Source organism: Saimiri boliviensis, chromosome 3 (assembly GCF_048565385.1).
Source record: "Saimiri boliviensis isolate mSaiBol1 chromosome 3, mSaiBol1.pri, whole genome shotgun sequence".
NCBI lineage: Eukaryota > Metazoa > Chordata > Mammalia > Primates > Cebidae > Saimiri > Saimiri boliviensis.
This window is the reverse complement of record NC_133451.1, coordinates 21,778,117-21,800,065: the sequence shown is the minus strand read 5'-3', so window position 1 is coordinate 21,800,065 and position 21,949 is coordinate 21,778,117. Positions and strand designations below refer to the sequence as shown.

The 21,949-nt window shown below is 38.9% G+C and overlaps 1 protein-coding gene across 1 annotated transcript in view; it reads right to left on the bottom strand.

Annotated features, from left to right (window-relative positions):
* Window positions 1-4,350: 4,350 nt before the first annotated feature.
* LOC101046196 (cytosolic beta-glucosidase) overlaps window positions 4,351-21,949 on the bottom strand; it is a 127,520-nt gene continuing 109,921 nt past the window's right edge. Inside the window, exon 5 of the mRNA XM_003927481.3 lies at window positions 4,351-6,862. Coding sequence (XP_003927530.1) covers window positions 6,660-6,862 — 203 coding nt within the window. The 3' untranslated portion in view covers window positions 4,351-6,659. The remainder of the gene's footprint in view (window positions 6,863-21,949) is intronic.

Sequence of the window (21,949 nt, the reverse complement as noted above, 5' to 3'; positions counted from 1 at the left end):
TTTCTAATTGTAAAAGAAAACAGAAGCTAAGTATGAAAAAATGGGAATAAATTATAAAGAAGAAAGAAAAATTAGCTGTAACACCACAACCTAGAAAATGGCCAAAAAATCTAGATATTCGTAGTGGTTATTTCTTTCCATCTGTTCTCTTTGTCTGTCTGTGTGTGTGTGTGTGTGTGTGTGTGTGTGTGTATAGAGAGAGAGAGAGAGAGCAATTATAATATATATCCTATATGTAAGGTATTGCATGAATATATTATTAACTCTTCCATATATGTTTTTCATTTTTCATTTTGAGATAATTTTGTATTTACAGAAGATTTTCAAGAAAGTACACAGACTTCTATATATTCTTCACCAAACATTCCCTAATGGTAACTGTCTTATATTTATCAAAACTAATGAGTTAACACCGATAAAGTAGTATTAATCAAACTGCAGGCTTTATTTGGATTTCCCAGTTTTTCCACTACTGTCCTTTCTTCTGTTCCAGGATCTAATCCAAAAAGCCATCTTGCATTTCAGTTCCCATGTACTTGAGATACATTAATTACAATTATAAATTAACTTTCCGTGTATGTACTTCCCAGCCCACATAGGGCTCTTAACACATCGACTATACTCTGCCATAGAAGCTTTAAATCTGGTTCCTATATCCCACTTCCTTTACTATTCCTCAAAATGTTACCTTTAAATAATCACCATCCTGCTCAGAAACCTTCAACCTTACTCTAAGAGAAAAACGAAGGTTCTTTGGAGAATGTTAGAGACTCTCCACATTCAAGTCTCAGCCTGCCTGCTCCATTCCCTGGGGGAAACTGGCCTGGGCACTGCCCACAGGCTTTATGCTTTCTACTTCCATATTTATATATATATATTACTTGTATTATTACTCAGATTATTTTTTAATTGTATTCTTTTCCCTTGCCCATGAAAGCCATCCCCACTCACCTCGTTCTCCTCTGCTTATACACAGTCATGCATCCCTTACTGACAAGGATACATCCTGAGAAATGCATTGTTAGGCAATGGCAGCACTGTGCATACTTACGCAAATCTAGGTGGTATAGCCTACCACGCACCTAGGCTTCGTGGGGAGCCAATGGCTCTTAGCCTACAAACCTGTACAGCATGTGACTGTACTCTAGGCAATTGGAACACAAGACCAAGTTTTTGTATAGCTAAAAATATCTAAGCACAGAAAAGATATGGGAAACATACTGTATAAAAGATTTTTTTAAGATAAAAAATGATAGGACACTTACCACGAATAGATCTTGCGAGATTGGAAGCTGCTCTGGGTGAGTCACTGAGTGAGTAGTGAGTGAAAATGAAGGCCTAGGACATTACTGTACACTAAGACTTTACAAACACTGTACACTCAGGTTATACTCAATTTAGAAAAAGAAATTTTCTTTAATAACAAATTAATCTTAGCTTAAAATAATTAATTTCCCTAATTTTTGACTCTCATAATAACATAGCTTAAAACACAAAAACATTTTACAGATGTGCAAGAATGTTTTTCTATCCTTTTTCTGTGAGCATTTTTCTATTTTTATTTATTTTATTTGACTTTTTTTCACTCTTTTGTTAAAATCTGTGACATAAACACACATTGGCCTAGGCCTACTCAGGGTCAGGATCATCAATATCACTGTTTTCCATCTCCACACCTTGTCCCACTGGAAAGTTTTCAGGGGCTGTGAAAGGCATGGAGCTGTCATCTCCTGCGATAACAATGTCTTCTTCTGGAAGACCTGAAGAATCCTCCGGAGGCTATTTTACAGTTAACTTTTTTTCATAAGTAGAATGAGCACACTTTAAAATAATGATTAAAAGTATAGTAAACACATAAAACCACATCAGTCGGTTATGATCATTATCAAATATTATGTATCATACGTACTCATATATGCTAGAGTTTTATGCAACTGGTAGCACAGTAGCTTTTACACCAGCATCACCACAAACACATCTTAGCACAATGATGGCTGTGGTGTCCTGAGGTGATAAGGATTTTTCAGCTCTATTATAATTTTATGGGACCATCACCACGCACGTGGTTTGTCATTGACCTAAATGTTGTTATGTGACACATAGCTGTAGAGCTCTGATTCTCTGAAAATTCACCCAGTATTGTTTGCTATCATTTTAGTCTCTATCCTACTTCCTCAACCAGTTCCTGAGCTTCTTTGGAGAACTGTCTTGTCTGCAGTATTGCATCTCTTTAAAGTATTGCACAATTTGGTTCAATCAATATGTACTGATTCAGCAGCTGGAGAACTTCAACTCTAATGATATAAATAATGCCATCTTTCGGTGTCCAGTCCAGCACTTAAGGAGCTTGGAAGTTGTCACTCCCATCATTTAAGGAGCTCAGAACTTGTCACTCTCATCCTAACACAAGCAGAAAAGCCAAACAGAAAATTAACATCTTTTTTTAGAGGCATCACAGAATTAAGTCATAGAAAAAACCACTGTCACCAAAATTAGAGACACAGACAGGCAAAAGAGTGAGTCCCAACTTAGCAGAACAGAAACTCACAAACAGGTACCTCTGCAGGAACCAGAGATATTCCTATAACAGGAAAACCAAAACTATCATTGATAAATTGCTGGGGACTCAGTGTGGACACATTTGAAAGTTTAAAATAATAGCTCGACACTAACTGTGCCTTTACCATGCTCCAGCATATAAACATGTTATATGTACCAGCTTAATCAACTCTCACAACAGTCTTATAAGTAAGTCTATCTCAATTTTACAGATAGGGAAACTGAGGCATGGGAAACTTCTAAGAGGTACTTATTGTCAAGTGGATAATAAACGCAGAGCCAGAGTTTGAATTCAGGTGAGTTGGCTCTGGAGCCCACACTTTTTTTTTTTTTTTTGAGATGGGATCTGGCTCTGTCGCCCAGTCTGGGGTGCAGTGGTGTGATTTCGACTCACTGCAGCCTCCGCCTCCTGTGTTCAAGCAATTCTCCTGCCTCAGTCTCCAGAGTAGCTGCAATCAGAGGCACAGGCCACCATGCCTGGCTCATTTTTGTGTTTTTAGTAGAGATAGGGTTTCACCATGTTGGCCATACTGGTCTTGATTTCCCGACCTCATGATCCACCCTCCCAAAGTGCTGGGATTACAGGCATGCACCACCACACCTGGCCGAGCCCTCACTCTTAATGATGACATTACATTTGCCTGATACCAGGCAGAAACAACCACTCTGGCAAGGTCATGTAAGTCGGTCGTTGGTCGGGTATCACATTAAGACACTGGTAAAGCCTGGGATCACAGGTCTTGTCTTCTCTCTTCAAGACGTACTCAGCAACTCACACAGTTGGGGATTGTTCTTTCCTGTGACCGGCCCTAACCAGGCATTTCAACCTCCACCTCCCCATCTTACCTACTGCCACAGTTAACAAGGTTTATTCTCTCTTCCCATTGCCATAGCCCATATTATGAAAGACAATCATCAAATGCCTCTATGCCAGTTTTTTTTTTCTAATTTCATTCTTTAGGGCTCATCATGCTTTGTACTCTCTACCATGTCCCCTCTAGGACAACAAGAGCCTAAAATATTCTGATCAATGATGAACGTGTGTTCTCCGGGTGAGGTGTTTCGCTAGTAAAAACAGTATTAATTCTCCCAGCTCCGATTATACTCTGCTCTCTCAGTAACGAGGGTCAGTATTCTATTTTCATTCTGCCTAGTACTGAGTAATAGAATTGGTGTTTAAGAATTATCATAGAAATCCGTTTTTTGGTCAGCCAGTGTTAAAGATTCTTTTTCAATATATTACAAACGTATTCATTATTCCCTAGTTCATAAAAATAATTAAAAGCTACAGGCCAAAGACAAATTCCCAGAATGCAAAAACCTGACTGGCATTCTACTGCCAAATACCAAGGTTGCCGGCTTCTGGAGTTTATGGGTTTCTTAATGAGAAATTCTACCTCCTCATTCGATAATGGGCTTAGGTGGACAATTCCTCCTGGTGTTCCTAGCATAATTCCTGGCATAACCAGGAGCTGTAAAACTGAAACCCTACACATCTAAAATGAAACAGGGCTACTGTTATTTTATATATGTTTTTAGAAATTTAGAAATGACTTGCCCTAAAATAAAAACTGTCAAAAATAAATCTCTTGAAAGTGATTCCCAGAATGTAAATAACATGTGTTCCTACTCTTCCGAAAAAGAAATGAGGGAAATAATAGAGAAAGAAATACAAATAGATCCAATTCATCATTGTGATACCTAAGCTTCTCCTTAGAAAAAACAGACATAAAACATGTGATTTACAAGTCTCAGTTGACCTTCAAGACATCTAAGTACAGTATCTATGGATTTTTAAGTGTAATTAACAACTCTTGTTTTTCTATTTAAAGAATTTTAGTTCTGTTTCCTTGACAGGCAAAAGTCAATCAATCTTGTTCTCAAATGCTAATACAAGCAATTAAAAATAACATTAATTGAAATACTGCAGGGGCTGTTAGGTTTTTGGATGGTGAGCTGATTTTTTTTTCCCCATCATAACCTGTGGCAATTCTAATTTATAAGACCAATTAAGGAAGCGTCCTTTGTATGATCCATCTCTAGGACAAAGAGCTGGCCTTTAAAACCCAGCAAAGAACCGCAGAAGGCCACCGCACTGTGAGTCAGCTTGGGCGCCAGCAGCTAGAACATTTATTTCACCTGGAAGACCAAACATGACAGATCATCTTATTTACAGTGTGAATATTATTTTTTTGGTTTTGGTAACGAAAATACAGTGCTCATTTGTATTGCTGGAAAACTTGTAAATATGCCCTGCAGGATAAGTAATATTCACAGCAACATCCTAATTAAAAGGAAAACTCAGTTGTCTTGCAAGATAATATAAAAGGGCACATAAATTGTAAATAAGATACATGGTAAAAATGAAAAAGACAGTCTTGATAGGAGAGGAATGAAATAAGATTTGGAAATGTGCTTCTTAAATGAGCACAAATAGTGAGATAATGTCTCATTGAACAATAAAAATAACAAATCAGTGGCAAAGATGTAATAGAATTTCCTCTGTATACCATTTTAATCTTAATATAATTTTCCCCAGTTCATCCACGTTTATTGAACTACTACAACCGTTTCTTTCTCACTCTGTCCAAAGTTACTGTGAGTGTGTTTTTCTGCTGTAAATAATTCCGATTATGAACATGAAAATGATCTAGAAATTGACCACAGTTTATAAAAGAAAAAAATGACAGAGCAGCTGCTCAGGGCCAAAAGCCTTACAAGAATGCCAAAAGCCTGTGCAGTTTCCTCCAGGAAGCAGAAGCTGAATGCAAAAAAACCATCTTCTCTTCCTCCTGCATAAGGCAACTCTACACCTCTATTTCTTTGTTCCTCTCTTCAAAAAATTCAGAGAAGACTTCCATGGTACCTCAAATGACAGTTTGCCACAATGGGAGAATAGGGCTGATGCCAAGGAAGTGCCACGTCCAGTTAATCAGAACCAAAATGGCTTGAGAAAGATGCTCATCAGTGTGGCCTCAGTTTCTCAGTCTGCAAAATGGGGATGATCATAGTTAAACCTCTTAGCTTCAAGTCTAATATGTAAGTGGGTACTTCGTACGTACTAATCAAATATAGATGGCAGAGGCCAAACTCCACATATGTGAAAGGTTTGCTGGAGGGGAAACACAGAGTCCAAAAGGAGCCCTGAATCTACTCCTGACTCCTGCCTTAGGAAGTTCAGTAAAATCTCCAATTCTAGTCAACCCCATACTAATCTTAGATATTTCAACTACCAGGGTAATAAATCCCTGCCCCACCTTTGCTTACACTGAGGTTGCTCATTCCCTTTATGTATTTTTTCACAGGGTTCTTAAGGATCTAAAATTTAAAGAAATATTCAAAAGTGGAGATTATGCCCTGCTTATCACTTGGCTTTTAATTTGTTACCACTCTGCAGTTGGAATCTGTTTTTGACTGAACAGCAACACTCAAATACTTTTTCTGCCATTCAAAGTCTAATTAATTCTATTAATTTATTATGTTTCAAAAGTTCATTGGGCAAGAAGGAGTTGTATTTGTTCAAACACATAAAATAAATGGCCAATATATTAACAAATAGATTATCAATTCACTCTTTTGTTGAACAGAATGTACAACTGTATAACGTGACTAAGTTTTAACTTTGATTTTTTTTTTTTTAATTATGGACCACATGACAGTGGATCTTCTAAGCAAAAATAGCTTATGGAACCAGAATAAGTAAGTTCACAAACAAGTACTCTTATAATAAGTGGTCTGCGGTTACAGCTGCAAATCATGAGCATGTTATCTTTATAAACTTTGCATTATTTTTTCCTAGAAAAATGTCTAAGGATTTAAATTTATGTTTCCAGGTCTATCTGATTTTGTAATATGAAAATCAAGGTTACTGCTTTTCTCTTCTACTTCTTTTTAAAAACCTCAATGATCGAAATACAAATAAAGTAAAGGCCATGATTAAATACTTCACCGGGTATTCCATAGTCAGACTTTATAATCACAGATTGACGGATATTAGATGTTGATTACAGAAGTAAGTTGAGATTGCCTGAAAGATCATCATCAAAGCAGATTTTCTTTCCAAAAGCAGAGGCCTCGCCTGTATTTCTCAGCCATTTTGCCTATAGATGTTCCTCCAGGCCATTGTTTCGGATGATCTTGGCATATTCCTTGGCCGATGTGTATGGGACTCGGGGTCTAGCTGGGTCTTCAAAATCAACATGGAAGAGACCAAACCTGCTGCTGTATCCCTGGTTCCACTCAAAGTTATCCAGAAGAGACCATGCACAATATACTTGAAGATTGACTTTATCAAGTTGGATCGCTGAAATTAAAAAAAAAAAAGAAAACCATCATTTCTGGGAAGGCCTTATGAGAACACAGACAAAATTACTGATGAGCAGTTCTTTCTACTTCTCTGCAGGAGACCACAGTGCAAGAAGACAAAACCTATTTTCCATCCCCTTTTCCACACAAAAAAAGAAATAAGTGCATAAGATAATGCATGCTAACTTGATATAGCCATTCTATAATGCTGTACTTATTTCCAAGCATCATGCTGTACACCTTAAATATATCCAATTTTTATTTGTCAATTTTAAAATCCCATTTTCCAGTTTTCTTCTTGAATCAAGCAGGGGCTTAATTCAATAAGCTATTTATTCTATTCCAATTATTTGGCTATTCATTCATTTTGAATGTGTTTTATTCATTTATTTACTCAATGAACAATTTTTCAGTCCCTATCACTGTTCAGGCACAAAGACACACATACAAGTTCCTCTCTGGTACCCAGAAGGGTATTCAGTAAAGACACTGTGCAGTTTCTAAGTACAGCCTCCAGATATTACAGAAAGTCCATTAAAAAATTGGAAGAGATAATAGTAGCATGCCTCAGGAAGTCTCAGAGCTCGCCTGCTGTCCCTATGGCCAAACTGAGACATGTCTTCATACTGGCGACAGAGCCTCCAAAATGAAAAGGATCAAGAGTCAGCACGCAGCTTTAGCCATGACTGTATCCTAGACCAAGTGAATACAGAAATGCTACAACATCCTTTCTTAGTCTGATAGGGTGGCTATAATAGCACACCATACACTCGGTGGCTTATAAAGAGAAAAAAAAATATTTCTCACAATTCTGAAGGCTGGGAAGTGCAAGATCAAGGTGGCAACAAATTTGATGTCTTGTGAGGGACTGTATCCTGTTCATAGATGAGTGTCTTCTTCCTGTGTCCTCATATGGCAGAAGGGGCCAGGGAGCCCTTTCATATCATGAATCCCATTTATGAGGACTCCATCCACATGACTTAATCACCACCCAAAGGCCCCATCTTTGGGATACTGGGAGCTAGGATGTCAACATGAATTTGTGAGGGGCGGGGGTTGGGAACAAAACTTTTCATCTATAGCACATCCCCTTTACCCCATGTCTAAACTGTGAATGGTGCTTACGCCCTTTAAGAGCCAAAGCAATAGAGTATCTCTCCCCTAAGGGTATCCATATATAAATATTCAGTATGATTTTATTTGTGAATGCTCAGAAGTCCATCTACAGACTACATGTTAAGACATCAAAATGTGGATTCCATGCATATAACTATTCTCCACATAGTTTTACACTGATTTCCACCAGTTTAATCAGGGAATTAACTTACATTTTCTTAGTATTTTAACCTTGGCAAAGCTCTGAAGTCTTGTTAGTCTGTGCATTGTGCATTTTCTTTTTTAAAACCAGAATAAATAATTCCAATCTATAGGATACACTTCCAAAACCACCAAATATCCATTTCTCAATGCAGAAATTAAATGAAAAGGCCAGTTGCTTTACAAGGGGGATATGTTTCTAAATAAGCTGGGCAAGAATAAACATTCATACACTAAATCATATTTTAATTGTTTCAGAGATTGCTTTCAACCAAAATGACTCCTCAAGCTAAATATTCAGCTAAGCAACACCTAACCTTTAATTTTTTCATTGGTGTCCACTTTGTCTTTCAGGTCTCTTAAAAGCTCTACATCTATATTCCACCTCACATGTGTTGGTCTCCAAATATTCTTGGTATATTTTTCTATGGATATTTCATAGACAAAAGGCCCCTCCACATTTGTGCATGGAGGCAGAAGATTTGCTTTGCTTAGAGAATTTCTTATACATATCCTTAAGCCAAAAATTAAGCCAAGCTAAATTGACTCCTTTTAATTTTTTTAATTTTTAATTTTTGTGGGTGTGTAGTAGGTGTATATATTTATGCAGTACATGAGAGACTTTGATATAGCCATGCAATGTGTAATAATCACATCATGGTAAATGGGCCAGGGCACAGCATCAAACATAAGACTGTCCTCACTGTGACACCAACCACAACTACATAGCAAATGATGTGATTTACCGTGTTGCTATTATTACACATTGCATGCCTATGTCAAAGTATCTCATGTGTCCATCTCCTTAAGCATTTATGTTTTATGTTGTAAACAACCCAATTATACTTTTAGTTATTTTTAAATATACAATTATATTATTATTGACTATTGTCATCCCATTGTGCTGTCAAATGCTAGGTTTTATACATTCTTTCTAATTTTTGTACCCATTAACCATTGTCACCTTTCCTCCCCTGCAAACCCTGCATTACCCTTCACAGCCTCTGGTAACTATCATTCTACTCTCTATCTCCATGAGTTCAATTGTTTTAATTTTTAGCTCCCAAATATAAATGAGAACATGTGAAGTCTGTCTTTCTGTGCCTGGCTTATTTCACTTAATATAATGTCCTCCAGTTCCATCCATGTTTTTGAAAGTAACAGGATCTCATCCTTTTTATGGCTGAATAGTACTCCATTTGTATATGTACCATATTTTCTTTAACCATTCGTTGGTTGGCAAACACTTAGGTTGCTTTCAAATCTTGGCTATTGTGAATGTGCTATAACAACATGGGAGTGCATATATCCCTTGAATACACTGATTTCTTTTCTTTAAAGCATATACCCAGCAATGGGATGGCTGGATGATAGCTCGATTTTTAGCTTTTTAAAGAACCTCTACACTGTCTTCCATAATGATTGTACTAATTTACATATTGGCTCTTTTAAAATAAATATTGTTGATAAATAAGAAATATAGCAATAAGCACATTATGCTCTGCAGGAATAAAAACATTATTAGATATCCCTTTTTCTCCTACCTGTCCACACCTGCTATGTGTGCCTCCTCCTCACTCTGTCAGTTATAATCTGGAAAATCAGTTTTTTATATAATTTGTTTTTAAGGGCCCAGTTTAAGTACTGTATCACATATCTCTAAGAATCAAAATGATCTGGCCAGTCACAGTGGTGACTCATGCTTTAATCCCACCACTTTGGGAGGCTGAGGTGGGCAGCTCACCTGAGGTCAGGAGTTTGAGACCAGCCTGGCCAACATGGTGAAATCCCATCTTTACAAAAGATACAAAAATTAGCTGGGTGTGGTGGTAGGTACCTGTGGTCTTAGCTACTTGAGAGGTTAAGGCAAGAGAATTGCTCTTACATGGGAGGCAGATGTTGCAGTGAGCCAAGATTGCACCACTGTACTCCAGCCTGGGCAACAGAGCAAGATTCCATCTCAAAACAACAACAAAAAAGATCAAAGCCAAATACCAGGCCAGAAAACAATAGTCTCTTTTGCCTTGTAATTCAACCTGGAGACATGTGAGAATCTGCATATTTTCTTTCTCATTTGTAGAACTACTGCCCAAAAAGAAAGCCTGCCAGGTATAAAGCCAGACAGTTTCTGAAAACACACATGGTCCCACTGATCATATATAAAAGGATTTATTCATGTGCTAAACCACTGGACAAAAATGATGCCTTGTGTGCTTGGAAGGGAACAAAAAGGAAATCTTGACAATTTCATTGTTAACTGCCAGGAGTTCCACAGTAGGCACTAAACTGCCGGAGTGACACTGGTGAATGTCTGTGCATTTTCATTGCAGGAACGTTCAAGTAGAGAATCACCTAGTTAGGACTGAGGAACTAGCCTGCCGGAATCCTCCTCACTGTGCCACCACCAGGAAAAATTACAAAACCACATTGGACCTGCAAGCCTATCATCTTCCAATCTCCTCAAGAACCTAAAGAGACCATCACTACATTTCTTGCCACCATGATTTATGAGGTCCTAAATCTTGCCAGGGGAAAAAAAAGTACTTCTATGATGAGTTCACTTTCTGTTTCCAGAGTTGAAGCCAAAATAAACACAGGAGTTTTGGATGAGTATGGAGCACACTAGGATAACAGTGACATGCAGCACAAAGTCAGGGTGTAAGTTTGGACCATAAGACCAGTGGAAAACGTCTCACAGTAAGCAAATTGGATATAAAAATGTAAGAAGAGAAGTATCTAAGCCTTACTAATATGGTCTAGCTTCCTTTGGGCTGTTCTAATTATAAAAACCCTATGCTGGCTGGGCACAGTGGCTCACACCTGTAATCCCAGCATTTTGGGAGCCCAAGGTGGGAGGGTCACCTGAGGTCAGGAGTTCGAGACTAGCCTGGACAACATGTAAAAACCCCATCTCTACTAAAAATACAAAAATTAGCTGGGCATGGTGGCACATGCCTAGTAGTGGTAGTCCCAGCTACATGGGAGGCTGAGGCAGGAGAATCACTTGAACCCCTGAGGCAGAGGTTGCAGTGAGCTGAGATTATGCCATTAAACTCTAGCCTAGGAGACAGAGCAAGACTCTATCTCAAAAACAAGCAAAAAATCTATGCTAGTGTTGTACTCTACACATGCACACACATACACACTCTCACAAACACACATGCACACATAAACACACTACCTGCTTAGCCAGACTGAAAAGGTTGAGGTCATAATATCAGCCATAAGACTGTCCTGACTGTGACATCAACCACAAGATCGAGGTTTGCCAAAACCTCCCTCAGTTTTGGTAATCTGCTAAAAAAGACTCACAAAAGTCACAGAAAGCTGTTAGATTTGCAGTTCTGATTTATTACAGAAAAAGATAGATTGGCCAAAAAAAAGAAATATATAGCACAGGATCTGAGGGGTTTCAAACATGAACTTTCTATATCTTCTCCCTTGGGAGTCAGATGCTCTGTCTTCCTGGTATTAACATGCACAATATACTTAGAGAATTGCCAACCAGGAAATCATACCTGAGCTTCAGTGTCCAGAGCATACCTGAGCTTCAGTGTCCAGAGGTTTTATTGGGGGCTGTATAAGTCAGGGTTCTCTTAGAGGAACAGAACTAATAGGATATATATATATGTATATATATACATATATATACACACACATGCGCGCACACACACACACACATATGTGTGTGTGTATATATATATATATATATATATATATACATATATATATATACTCCTTTATATATAAAGTATTAACTTACACAATCACAAGGTCCCACAATAGGCTGTCTGCAAGCTGAGAAGCAAGAAGAAAGAGCCAGTCTGAGTCCCAAAACTGAAGAATGTAGAGTCTGATGTTTGAGGGCAGGAAGCACCCAACATGGAAGAAAGATACAGGCTGGAAGGCTAGGCCTGTCTTGTGTCTTCACCTTTTTCTGCCTGCTTTATATTTGCTGACAGCTGATTAGATGGTGCTAGCCCAATTAAGGGTGGGTCTGCCTTCCCCAGCCCATTGACTCAAATGTTAATCTCCTTTGGCAACAACCTCACAGACACACCCAGGATCAATATTGCATTTTTTGGTTCAATCAAGTAGACACTCAGTATTTGCCATCACAGGGGCTTTATTACAAAGACATGATTAATCAATTGACTGCCCAAGTACATTAATTCAGTTTCCTGTTAACTGATGCCAAGAACTTAATGCCCCCACATTAAATGTGATTGGTCTTCCTGATATGATAAGCTCCCACCCTAAATGAGATTTTATCAATTAAAACACAGATTGCTTCTTAGAAGCTGAGTGTAAAAACCAAAGCACTCTTTGGGCAAAATTTATTTCTTCACCACACCTGTGTGTATACACACAAACATTATTTTAGAAATTCATTACTTCATGGTGGGGACAGAATCTTTTCAAGTTACCGGTTTATGAAACATCCTTATTTATGCCTTTGTCACATTAAAAAATTGTAAAAATTGGAAGCTCAGCATCAGTGGAATTTATTTTTCCACAATTTATAAATAGAGATAGTCTGTTTTCAGGATGGTCTAGGACTTATACAAGATACCCATGAATGTGACAAAACTATCAAGCTATCAGAAAATCCACTCATCCATAGATCCAAGCTGCCATGTAGAGAATCAATGGAAAAATTCAGGACAGTGCAAAAAGCAGTCACCTCACAAAGGAAAAAAGAGAGAGCAGTAAAGTCCCAGGAATGAGCAAGGGAAAAAAATATATGGGCTTCTAGATTTTTGTGATCAGCTAATGGCAAGCTATAATATTCAAGGAAACCTTCCTAAGGAAAACTAATAAAGAATGCTGAACATGGTTTTGAAGAAATAAACCTTCTTCAAAACAATGGAAAGCTGACAAGTTAGTAGAGAATAAATAGGTCAAATTTGAAAGTGGAAATCGAGGTCGGTAGACATGGGAGCTACTTTTGCCTGATGGAATTTTCCAATCTTAGGAAATCTAAATCTTTTTCTGTTTCCTGGGGTAAAGCTAGATGTCAAAACTCAGAGTCATAGCACGTGGGAAATCTGGTATGAGACCCCACCCAGAGAAGACCATAAACCCGAAAGACAAACGCTCAGTGTAATATGAGAGAGAGCCAGAGGCAAACTAGTCATTGGAAAGTCTCGAGTTTAACCCCTAGTGGTTCAACAAGTGGTCAAGTCTGGATCTTGGTTTCAGGTGATGCAACACTGGTAGTACCCCGCAGATGGACATTCAAATTATTTTTGAAAAGAGGGACCTATATATTCTAAACCTCTGATTATTACTACAATATTTTAAGTATAATAATCATTAGCACATAATCAAATACAACCAGATAAACATGGAGAATTATGACATAAAGAAAAAGAAATAACCAGAATCAACAGACAACAGAAACAAACTCACAAAGCACTTAGTTATTAGACTTGTCATACAGACTGTACAATAAACACATTCACTGTGCTTACAGAAGAGAGACAAATTTGAAGAATCTTAAAGGTTTAGGAACCCAGAAAAGCTGAGGTGATATGTTTGGAAAGGGAACCTCTGCAGGCTTAAATTTTAATCCCAGGTGTACCAGCTAGCTAGAAGGAGCCCCTCATTTCTCATGAATACAATGGAAACACTATTATCTATTCCTAGTGCTGTTAAAAAGATTAATAGAAATAATAAGGAATGCAGAATCCAAGGTAAAATAAAAACCAGGAAGGCACATGGACAGAGGAAAGACCATGTGAAGACACAGCGAAAAGATAGCCTCTGCTGATAAATGCCATATCTCCTTCCAGGAATGTATGGAGACCACTCAGAAATGAAGATGATGCTGGAGACTCAGCAGGGCCAAATGCCTTTTTAGCCCACTGCATAGTTGTGAAATCCAGCTTCATCCCCAGTGGATCAGGAAAGGTTCTCTCAATTCACAATGTGTGTGGGTTAATGGTGTCCCTGGCACCATTAGGATAAGTCTGTCTACCCAAAACTTGTGAATGTGACCTTATTTGGAAAAAGGGTCTTTGAGAATGTAATTCAATTAAAGATCTCAAAGTGAGATCATCCTGGAAGGTAGTGTGCCTTAAATCCAATGGCAAGTGTCCTTCAAAGATAAGAGAAAGGGCAAAGGCATGCAGGAAAAAAGACAATGTGAAGACAGAGGCAGAGATTGGGGTGATATATCTGCAAGCCAAGAACACCAAGGGTTGCCAGCAGCCACCAGAAGCCAGTACAGAAGCAGGAATACATTTGCCCTTAGACCCTCCAGAAGGAACCGGTCCTGCTGACACCTTAATTTTAGACTTCTGGCCTCCACAACTGTGAGAGAATAAATTTCTGTTGTTTCAAGCCACCAGGTTTGTGGTAATTTCTTACGGCAGCCACGGGAAACTAATGCACCATGCTCTTTTAGAGTGGTTGCCAACTGGGCTCTGAGTCCCAAGCCACCCACCTGATCTTGCTGGGGGCTTATGAGAACCTCTCTCAAGGCCTGTCAAAGTTGGAGAAAGAAAGCCTTCCGGGGACTCCGTTTGAAGCCAATTTTCTGGCAATTGCACCCACACTCACTTTGAAAATGTTTCTGCGGTTGAAATGCACAAGAGCATCACAATTGGAGTGCATCTCTAGCTGGATAACAGATTTGCAAGAAAACTGGTATGCTGGTTGTTTTCCCTTTTCACTGGAAAAATAAAAATAAAAAAACATCAGGAAGATCTAAACATAGAAAATGCATCATAAGCCCCCCGCTTCAACTCCAGCTGAATATCAGAGCCTGGACAACATCTGTGAAAAATGCCCAAATAATCCCAGTGCAGGAAGCCCCACCTGCAGATGGGAACTCTTAATAGCAAAAACTGTGACTTTCTGAAAAGAGAGTCATTGAAGACCAAAAGCTAATTTTTAAATATTTCATAGGAAAATGTCAATTAACTGAAAAAACTGCACAGATTTCTTAATTGTCAGTATTATTTCTACTACTTACATTAGACTTTGGAAGGAAAAACCTGCAAATAGCAAGTCGTTGAAAGGAATTATATTTTAAAAATCTAAATATTAAAACTGTTCTGAGTCTAGGTACATGTTCTGGGTCATTGTCTATAACTTCTCAATCAATTTTTTTTTTATAGTATCTTATGCTCCAGTGGAGAAGTTTCTCTTATGGGAACCAAATTTCTTCTCGGTAAGGGAAGTTCTCTTCTATTGGGAAAGCTGCCTTCCTTACCGAGTTCCCTCCCTTTCTCTCTACTTGCCTTCCTTTCTTTTGCTTTTCTCCTCTGTGGTTTACTTTCCTCTTCTGCAAAATGGGGTTATAGGACATTTTTCATAGACATGTGGTATTAAATAATGAATAATGCCTAGTAAACACCCAATATAAACTACTTTGTTGTTGCTGTTGTTTTTAATTCTCTCAGAGTCTGGGAGGGCAATGAATGAAACCTGTTTTATCTCTTTCTCCCATCTGGCTTCAAACAGCTTTCAAAGGGTATAGAGTCAGCACAAAATGATTAGTGCTGAGAAGCAGAGAAATCAGGCCATAGAGGGAAAGTTCAGCATCTGGGACAAGGTTTGTGCACTGTGAGAATGGGTCATTTGTGGGTCATGAAAAATAATCAGCAAAAACAAGCAGGTTGGGGTGATTCTACCAGGAACACTGGATACTGCTGAGGCTCCCCTGCTTTCGTGTGCTGGGAGATGGGGAGGGCATCACTCGAGGTTTTGGGGATCCTGCAACATCTATCCTACATGCATTAAGTAAATACACGTTGTGCTAGGAACTGGGAGTACAATGATGAACAGAAGAAGCAGCCCTTCATTTACAGCTTAGGTGGAACGCATATCTAAATCAAATGATCTCTCTGTGAGTACTGAATTATAGTCTGTGAAAAGTAGTATGAAAAGAAAGAAGTGGTTGACATGAGAAAGATGACACATTAGTTAACATTGACGGAACATTTGGTTACCACTTTAAGGATTTCATGTATGCATTCATCCATTTGGTCTTTACAACCAACGTATGACTTACATAGTTGTTATCAGTGTCCCTATTTTACAGGTAAGGAAATTGACACACAGAGCGGTTAGGTAACTTTTGCAAAATTCATACATCAAATAAGCAGGAGAGTTGAGGTAGAAACTCAGGCAGGGTAACAACAGCAGCAGCAGGCCAAGCCGGTATGCCATACTGGGTCTTGACAGCACAGCAGCGTGGAAGATCTACCATAATCAGTAAAAGTGGGAGAACGAGGCTAGTGGAACAGTTACCTGGGGTAAACGAGCTGAATGCCCACGAATGAGCTGAAGTTACCAGCCCTAACCACCAGGACTCTTTCTCAGTTGTAAGCAGCAGAAGCTTTGGCTATTGAAAGAAGCATAGGAAGGGTTGGGCTGATGAAATAGGCTCAGATAAAGCTCTCAGGAACAGTGCTCAGAAGCACACCACAGAACTAGCTGGTTAAAGAAACTTCCTCAACTGCAAATGACCCAGTGAGCATGAGCTTCTGTAGTTCATGTGGCTGCCCAAATCCAACTTTCTTGCAATCCTAGCAGCCACCAACATCTTGGCAACTTCTGTACCAGAAACTAGACCTTACAAGGACTGTCATTCTCAAAAGCTGGATGTCTCTTCTGTCATCCTTACCAGCACAATAGGTTCCGCCTTTGTCAAGCTGTTCATTTTTGAATTAAATTTACACATGGATGAGTCTGATTGGTGGGACACATGTCTGTGCCCTTGCTTCAGAGAAACCTGGAGAATCTCATTCTCTACCTTGGCTAGACAAAACTCATAACGCTGGATATCTTTCAAATGTAACCAATGTGTTCAACAAACTCTAGACAGCAGAAAACATGACAGATGTCTACTGCACTAGGCAAAGAACGACAAGAGCAATCCAAGAAAAAAGAGCAGCTCATTTGAAAGCTCAGATATGGGAAGGGCTCCCAGCACATGTAAGGAACTTAAAGAAAACAGTTCAGCAGGACGAGTTATAAAAAATCATGGGGAGAAAGTCACAAGTAGTACCTAAAACACGCAGGTCCCTATAAACGTTTTTAAAAGTTTGATCTTTATCCCAACAACAACAACAAATCGAAGGATTTCAAGTAGGGAAGTTGCTTTAGCTAATTTGTATTTTTTTCAGGTTTTTTTAATCTTATTTTATTTTACAGGTTCTGGGGTACATGTGCAGTCATGCAGCATTGCTGCATAGGTGCATTCATAAGCACGTGGTTTGCTGCCTCTATTCCCCCTTCATCTATATCCGGCATTTCTCCCCATGTTATCCCTCCCCACCCTCCCCATCCCCTGTGCTAATTTGTATTTTTAAAAGATTACTGTGACCTCTGTGGAAAACAGATTTGAATGCAGCAAGAACGGAATCAAAGAGAGCATTTAGGAGTGATTGCAGTATGTCACAAGGGAGATGATGAGAGCTTGGTCTTGGATGGCTTAAGTGAAGATGGAGAAAACAAGATGGATTCAACAGAGGAGATATTCAGATAAAAATCAACAAGATTTAGCAATTCACTGGCTATCAGTGCAGAAGGAGATAAGAAAGCAAAGTTAGCACAATTTAATGAATGTTGGCAATGTCTGAGTTAGAAAATATTGAACATAGATAAGTTTTAGGGGAATGGCAGGGAAGATAATGAATCAAACTTTGGTTATGATGACTTTACATTGCCTTATTTTGACCACCAAAGAAAGAGTTGAAAAAGTAATTGGATAGAGAAATAAAGAGCTCAAAGTGGAGTCTGAGATGGCAATGGAAATTTTGGACCATGATGTGGAAATGTCAATTGAAATCATGGACGGTGAACAGAATTTAGAGAATTAAGAAAACAAGACTTTGGTACAAGCCTTACAGCATTCCAGCATTTAAAGACAGCCTGGAAAAGGAAGACAAAGAAAGAGGGTCAGAAATAAACCCAGACCCTTAAACTGATAAAATCACAGGAGATGCTTTCTGGGGATGTGGTTTCACAGAAGTCACACAGCCAATACAAGGAGAACTTGAGGATAGAACCAGAGACTATCTGACTCCAAAGCCCATGATCTTTCCATAGGGATAACATTTTGCAAATGTAGAACACAAGGACTGGAAGTGACAAGCAAAAGTCAAAGCCACTATGGAAAGAACAATGCTAGACCATGTGGAAAGCATGAAGTGGGTGGAAGTGGAAGAAACACCTGGAACACCAGACCCCTAATAACCAAAATCCTCCTATGACCCTCAAGGTCCTAGATGATGAGACCCTGCCCTCTACTTGCCATTTGCCAAGCACACTGAGATTCTTTTTCTTCTTAGAAGGTGCTAGCTCCTGACCATCTCATAGCCTTTATACTAGCTTTTCCATCTGCCTAAATCATTCTCCTAAGTCTTCACTTTATGAGTCTTCATTACCATGAAGGTCTTAGTTTCGACTCAACCCCATAAGAAGTCTTTCCTAACTCTCCAATTTAAAATTTTATTCCCAACCAACCCATTCTCTCCCATATCATGCATGTATTATTTTCTTTGTGGCCTTTATGATTAAAATAAAATGTTTTATTCACATATTTATTTATTTTGTAATGTTTATTTACCCTCAGAAGATTAAAAGGGTCATGAGAAAAAAAGACTATCTTCATCTATTCTTTTTTTCTTTTTTCTTTTTTCTTTTTTTTTTTTTTTTTTTTTTTTTTTTTTTTGAGACGGAGTTCTGCTCTGTCACCAGGCTGGAGTGCAGTGGTGCGATCTCAGCTCACTGTAACCTCCACCTCCCAGGTTCAAGTAATTCTTCTGCCTCAGCCTCCCGAGTAGCGGGGACTACAGGTGCATGCCACCACGCCTAGCTAATTTTTGTATTTTTAGTAGAGACGGGTTTCACCATGTTGGCCAGGATGGGCTCGATCTCTTGATCTTGTGATTCACCCGCCTCGGCCTCCCAAAGTGCTGGGATTACAGGCGTGAGCCACTGCGCCCAGCCCATCTATTCTTTGTAATATACCCCACCCTGAGAACAATACGTAGCACAGAGTAGATGCCACGTAAACACTTGCTGAAGGAACAAGTGGAAAAGGGAGGGAAAGAGACATGATAGGAGAAGGAATGAAAGAAGGGAGGGAAAGAGAGAGGGAGGAAGAAGGAGAAGGAGTCAAGAGGATCATCTTAACATGACTTTAATAGGACTCTGGTCTCACTATTCCCATCTGGGTGGTGGAATTGCTGCATCTCCAGGCTGAACAACAAAGATTTCAATGACCATTTATTTAAAGTCTTCATCCAGCATCTTAATCTCTGTTGCAGCACTGCTGATAGTCTCTGTCTCCCATACATACAGCCTCTGCTTCCACTCCCAACCGGATGATTTTAACTCTCCAACCATTCAGGCCAAATATTCCCCATCACTTCCCACTGTCCTTCTCCTTTGTGACACTGTCTAAAATCTCCTCCACTGTCTCTCTGGCTGCTACCACATTTCCAACTCTGATTCCCAGTGCTTCTCAAGAACTCCCTATTCAGCCCCTGGCTGCACTTCTGGGTAGTTCTCTTGAGTGCTTCCCCTTGATCTGTTAACTTTGAAAGCTTCAGATATTCTGGGGTAATAGCACCACACTTTTCTGGGGCCCAGCATGAAACTTGTATAGTGTCTCTCTGGTCCTGGGAATCCCTTAGGTTACCATAGCACAGATGTAAGAAAACATTTTCCATCATATGATTTTATCCCTAGGCCTAAGATACACACTTTGAAATGCTATCACTTTTTAGTTCATAAGAATATTGATCTACTTGTATATAGAAATAGCTCATTTCTACCAACCAAAGACCTAAGAATATCCCCCAAAGTAAGTAACAGATACTCTGAAGAGAAAGATCCGAGTTTTATATTTCTGTACTGAAGTAAATGTTAAGTTCTAGGTTCTATGACTCTAGAAATGGAAAAGTAGTTATCATGGGTAAATTTTAAAATGACAACCCTGAATGTGGGGGCAAAAGAAAAATATGTAGCTTTCAATTTAGGGCTTTCATATTATAATTCATTAACTTGTATCCTGAATAAATGGAATAATCTTAACACTTTCTTCTTACTTGCATTCCTCCGTTATGTCCACAAATTTTTATTAAGTAATTCTATGGTTTTAACGTGTTCCCCAAAAAGCATTTTTTGGAAAATTGATCCACAATGCCTCAGTATTGGGAGAGGGGACTAATGGGAAGTATTTATATCATTCTCTTTCTTTCTCTCTCTCTCTCTCTCTCTCTCTCTCTCTCTCTCTCTCTCTCTCTCTCCCCACTCCCACCCCGCTTTCTCTTTCTCTCTCTCTCACTACATGATAGCTTCTGCCAGTTTATGAAATAGCAAGAAGGTCCTCAGTCTTGGACTTCCCATCCACCAGAACTGTAAGAAATAAATCTCTACTCTTTATCTATTAAGCAGTCTGATGCATTCTGTTATAACAGCAGAAAATGAACTAAAATACTATATACAAGTTATTGTTTCAGGCAGAGTGAATCTTTACACAGGAGGAGAGAAATCTGATGTAGATTTTTCCTTTAAGGCAAGTAGAATCCAAAGATCACACATAGGTTTTCTTGCTAGGTGCATTCATTCAGTATCTTTCACTTTCTTTTTGTAACATATGTAAGACATATAATTAACTATATGTTCAATGTCTGTCTTCTACTTTAGATTCTAAGTTCCAGGAAGGCAAGAATCCTGGGGATCTTGCATTCTCAAGTCTTAGCACAGTAGCTAGTAAAGGACAGGTGCTTAATGAATATTGTTCAAATGAACAAATGGCTACCAATATATATAATATTGAATGTCAGCAATAAGAGAGTGGAGAAAAGACAGTACTGAAATCGACAAGATATTTTCCTTGGCCAAGATGACAAAATTCAACTTCAAGTTCAAATTTTCCAAATAACCATAAAGAGATATGAGATTTAATCTTCTCCCATTATGATCAACTCACTGCCCATTTTGTATGCTAGGAACCAGAACATCTTCTTGTGATCACTGGACTTCAAAACCAAGTCTCTTGTCAATAACTGCCATTTGTATAAATATGCAATAAATGATGAATAAATTATACTAAATCCCCCTTAAAAAAGACATTCTCAGAGGAGTCAAGGCTACCCTGTGATACAAAAAGAGATCCCATGTTAGCATCATTCTCACCATGACACCACAGAAACCCCTTAAGTGCTTATGGACAGCAGTCACGGCAGTTGCCTAGAGTTGAGAGAGAGAGGAAAATGAATACAGTTGAGAAGAAAGAACAGTGACGCCTCTTTAAAATGCTACTGTGTAAGTTTTCATATTGCTGGCACCAAGTTCAAGCCCAGGTGGGCACACCTCACCCAGACTGTCCATCCTGACCTAATGTACAAGTCTCGCTAGTCTGCTTTTTAAGGACAAGGAAGGACACTGCTCGGTGATCTGGCCACAAGCTGTTCAGGGAAGAGACTTTGCTCAGCACATTTCAGCCACTGAGCAGGGCTGGGCTCATTTCAGAGAGCCACATAAAATAAATAATCATGCAAAAGCAGATTTGTTCTGATAGGTCTCTGACAGCCGCTCCGAGAGGTGGGTCCTTGCAAGCCCATCTTTCAACAATGATCTGACCCAAAGATCCAGGAAAGCTCCAGACAGGACCATATGGCCTAGAATAAAAACATATTTCAAACTCTGTTTATTATGCATATCTTTCAAAGGTTCACTACTCTGTGATGAAACATTGCACCTGCAAGGCTTTAATAAGCTCACCAACCAAGTACAATTATAA